Consider the following 4,539-nt stretch of genomic DNA (forward strand, 5'->3'; position numbering starts at 1 on the left):
TTCTGGGAGTTGAAGTCCGCAAGTCATAAAAGGGCCAAGTTTGAAGACCCCTGGTAGAGCAGGGTTCTCAACCTTGGCAACTTTAAGACTTGCTGGCTGAGGAATTCTGGGAATTGAAGTCCACAAGTCTTAAAGTTGCCAAGGTTGAGAACCCCTGCGGTAGAGGGTCTCCTGCTTGAGCAGGGGGCTGGACTAGAAGACCTCCAAGGTCCCTTCCAGCTCTATTCTCATTTAGTTCGGATTGACGTCAAATCCCAGCCCCCCCAGGCCATTAAAGAGTTAACCGCCCCCCTCCTCTCCGCCCCCGCCGAGCCCCTTTCCCGTCCTCCGCCCCCGCCTCCCCCGCCCGCCGAGGGAAAGCCGAGGGGTGGGGAAAGCAGCCGACGGGCAGCCGCGCCATCGCTCGCAGCTCGCCGAGTTTGCAGCGGTGGCCCCGGCAACAGGCAAGCCGGCCCCGGTCGCAGCTCGCTCCTCTCCGGAAGCTCCGGAGGGAGGGAAAGATGCTCCGTCCAGCCGGGAACCCGCCTCTTCGACCCCGCAACTTTTTAGCTCCCGGAGCCCCGCAATAGAGCCGCCCCCGCCGCGATGGCCGTGCAAGCGGCTCCGCTCCCGCCTCCCCACCACCATCCCTTCGTCCCCTTCGGCTTCCCGCCGGCCGATTTCGAGGGAGGCGGCGGCGGCGGCGGCGGAGCGCTGCTGCTGCTGGAAGGCGTCGGCGGGGCCCACAGCGGAGGCGGCGGCATCGCTTCTTGCACCGACCCGGGCGACTTCCGCGAGGCGACCCGCGAGCTGCTCAGCTTCATCGACTCGGCCTCCAGCAACATCAAGCTGGCCCTGGACAAGCCGGGCAAGTCCAAACGGAAAGTCAACCATCGCAAGTATCTGCAGAAGCAGATCAAGCGCTGCACCGGCCTCATCGGCGGGGCGTCCGCCAACCCGGAGGCCGCCGCCGCCGCCGTCTCCGCCTCTTTCGCCGCGGCAGCTCCCGGTCCGGTTCCCGCTTCGGCCGCCAACGCCACCAAGCCAGCGTCGACGTTGACGGCGCCCTCTAGCGGCGGCGCGGCATCGTCCTGCAGGCCTGCGGCCAAACGCGAGAGCCACGCGCTGCAGAGCAAAAGTTTAGCGGCGCTTTTCGACGCCTTGCGCTCGCCGGGTTTGGAGCGAAAGGGATCCCCGACGGCCGCGGCAAGCGCGGCGGCGGCGGCTGCTCCCGCCGCCGGGCTGGGGAGCGACGTGGGCGGCAAGGAGGCCGGGTCTAGCCCGGCGGCGGCGGCGGCGGGGGGCGCCTGCAAGAAGGTGCCTCTGCGGAACCGCAACCTGCCCGTCTCCTTCTTCACCGAGCCGGCCCCGCCAAGCCGGGCGCCCAATCCGGCCGGTTTGGAAGAAGCCGTCCCGTCGGTGGCCGAGGAGCTTTTCGATCTGCTGGCCGCCGCTCCCGATTACCGCGCCTTGCTGCAGGAGTCCGCGGAGCCGCCGGCCGTCTTTCCGGGCCCCGCTTTGCAAGCGGCGGCGGAGCTGCCGCTGGAGCCGCCGTTGTACGAGCCGCTGCCGTCGCTGGCGCCCCTGCTGTATGCCGAGCCCCCCTTGCGCCCCCTGCCGGCCCTCTACGCCGCCGTCGCCGCCGCCGCTTCGGATCCCGCGGCGCCCTTCTTTGCGGATTGCCCGCTGCCCCCTCCCCCGGCCGTGCCCTACGATTACGGCTACAATCGGGGGGTGCCTTACCCCAGCCTTTAGCCCTTCGTGGACGGAAGGGACGAGGAAGCGGGGGTGGGGTGGGCTGGGGTAGGAGGAATGGCGGGACCCCCGCTATCGGGGGCCAAGCGAGTGAGGTGTGGCCTTGGAGGGCGAGGGAGCTCTGGAAGTGGCCACCGACTCATTGTAGGACTACTTCGGAAAGACTTGGGCAGTCCGGCCCTGCCTGATGACCTCTGGGTGTGCCGGACCCCATCTCCCATCCTCCTCCAAGCCTCACCTCCAATTATGCAGACTTGGGTTGAACTTCCGGAGCGGTCCTGAAAGGCTTTGATCAAAGGAAAGTTGGATGGGGACAGTTGAAGAGTGACTCTGTAGGACTACTTCGAGAAAGCCTGGGCAGTCTGGCCCTGCCTGATGACCTCTGGGGGTGCCGGACCCCATCTCCCATCCTCCTCCAAGCCTCACCTCCAATTATGCAGACTTGGGTTGAACTTCGGAGCGCTCCTGAAAGGCTTTGACATCAAAGGAAAGTTGGATGGGGACGGTTGAAGACTGACTGTTAAGAGAACCAGTAGCCTCTTAATGGAAGAGGCCCCTTGTTCCCAGGAATTTGGGGGAGCCCCAGGATAGTTAGCCTATGTAAAGTCTTAAATCGAGATCACTCTATAATTGTAACTTCTTCATACTCTTTATGGGCCAGTTTTGTCCAAGCTGAATAAGTTCTTGTGATTTGGGGGGAAGAATTCATGTTGGACAGGAGACTTGGGATTTGCCTGCCTAGGTTGGGTTCCAGAAGAAAATCATAAAGGTCCCTGGTGGTTAGAAGGCAGTATTGCAGGCTAACTCTGCCCACTGCCAGGAGTTCGATCCTGACGGGGCTCAAGGTGGACTCAGCCTTCCATCCTTCCGATGTCGGTAAAATGGGGGACCCAGATTGTTGGGGGGCAAGTATGCTAACTCCCTAAACCACTTAGAGAGGGCTGTAAAGCACCATGAAGTGGTATATAAGTATATTGCTATTTCTTGATCCGTCTTCTCTGTTTGCACATCTGAATCAAGTTCGGTGTGCAGACGGCCAACTATTCTCTGAAGTGTGAATCTGAAGGGGCCTCATTTGTAGGAGAACCAAAAGATCTAAGGTTTACTTTTGTGCAAATGTGCAAAGGATGGGGGGGGTGAGGGGAGAGTTCCTGGAATGGAAAGTTTCTACACAGAAGGCTGGAGATGGCCCTTTTATGACTCGTGGACTTCAACTCCCAGAATTCCTGAGCCAGCATGGAGGAAACTTTGGCTCCTTCATGACTTGTGGACTTCAGCTCCGAGAATTCCTGAGCCAGCCATGCTGAGGGGAAAGGGAGAGGTTTCCAAGCTGAGCCATGCTGGCTCAGGAATTCTGGGAATTAAAGTCCACAAGTCATGAAGGGGCCAAAGTTTCCCCCCTGCTGGCTCAGGAATTCTGGGAGTTGAAGTCCACGAGTCATAAAAGAGCCAAGGTTGCCTATCCCTGGTATAGACAGATGGGAATATCTACAGTGCCAATCTGCAGACTTCATTCCTCTCTCTTTTTTTTAAAGTTGCAGTTCTGGAGGAAGCAAGAGAATGGCATGCATTTATGATAGTTGTAATGTCCCAGGGTCATGTGATCACCTTTTGCGACCTTCTGACCACAGAAACCAGATTCACTTAACAACGATGTTACTAACTTAACTGCAGAGATTCCCTTAACAACTGTAGCAAGAAAAGTTGTAAAATGGAGCAAAACTGTCTTGCTTAGCAATGGAAATTTTGAGCTCAATTTGGGTGGTACATCCAGGATTACTTGTATCTATATTTAAGAACCCTACATACAATCTACTGTTCTTTAAGATGTGAGAGTTATATAGGTGTTACATCGTATCATGCTTCTGTGTCCAGGGCTGACCAGGTTCTGGTGCTGAATGGTGTTTGGCTATGCGCATCTGACAATCCCCAAAAGCAGTGTTTCTCAACCTTGACAATTTTAAGGCATGTGGACTTCAACTCCCAGAATTCCACAGCCAGCAATGCTGGCTGTGGAATTCTGGGAGTTGAAGTCCACATGCCTTAAAATTGTCAAGGTTGAGAAACACTGCCCAAAAGGGATGGATCTGGTCATGTCATGCTTGCTAACGCTTCATTCATGTACAGCATAGAATTGTATGGATAAGGATGTGTGGAGAAAGGTATTTGTTTTTTTTCTCATGGTCACCATTCATAGTTTTAGTTTAGTATATGCATACAGATCAAACTAGTGGGCAACCTTGGCTCTTTTATGACTCGTGGACTTCAACTCCCAGAATTCCTGAGCCAACAATGGGGTGGGATGGTGGGGGGTGGGGGGACTCAAGCTTGGAACCTCTCCCTCTACCCTCAGCGTGGCTGCTCAGAATTTGGAGTTGAAGTCCACGAGCATAAAAGAGCAACGTTGCTACTCCTAGAAACAGGGTTCTCAACCTTGGCAACTTTAAGACTTGTGGACCTCAACTCCCGAATTCTCCCAGTTCCGGCTGGTGAGGAATTCTGGGAGTTGAACGGTCCACAAGTCTATTAAAGTGCGAGGTTGAGAACCCCATGACCTAGAATATAGAACAACAGAGTTGGAAGGGACATTGGAGGTCTTCCATTCCAACCTCCTACTTGAGCAGGAGACCCTATAGTACCATTATACATAGGTGGCTGTCTAGTCTTTTCTTAAAAACCTCCAGTGATGAAGGACCTACAACTTCTGGAGGCAGGTAGTTCCACTGGTTAATTGTCCTCACTGTTAGGAAGTTTCTCCTTAATTCCAGGTTGCTTCTCTCCTTACTTAGTTTCCATCCGTTGCTT

General features: G+C 56.0%; 1 protein-coding gene across 1 annotated transcript; it reads left to right on the top strand.

The window, feature by feature from the left end:
* Positions 1-366: 366 nt before the first annotated feature.
* On the top strand, positions 367-3,018 carry LOC120302148 (protein FAM181B-like). Its single transcript, XM_039330142.1, has one exon. The coding sequence runs from the start codon at positions 586-588 to the stop codon at positions 1,732-1,734; it is 1,149 nt and encodes a 382-aa protein (XP_039186076.1). The 5' UTR covers positions 367-585; the 3' UTR covers positions 1,735-3,018.
* Positions 3,019-4,539: the final 1,521 nt, after the last annotated feature.

This window comes from Crotalus tigris, unplaced genomic scaffold (genome assembly GCF_016545835.1).
Source record: "Crotalus tigris isolate CLP2741 ecotype Arizona unplaced genomic scaffold, ASM1654583v1 scf7180000024425.453735, whole genome shotgun sequence".
In the NCBI taxonomy this organism is placed as follows: domain Eukaryota; kingdom Metazoa; phylum Chordata; class Lepidosauria; order Squamata; family Viperidae; genus Crotalus; species Crotalus tigris.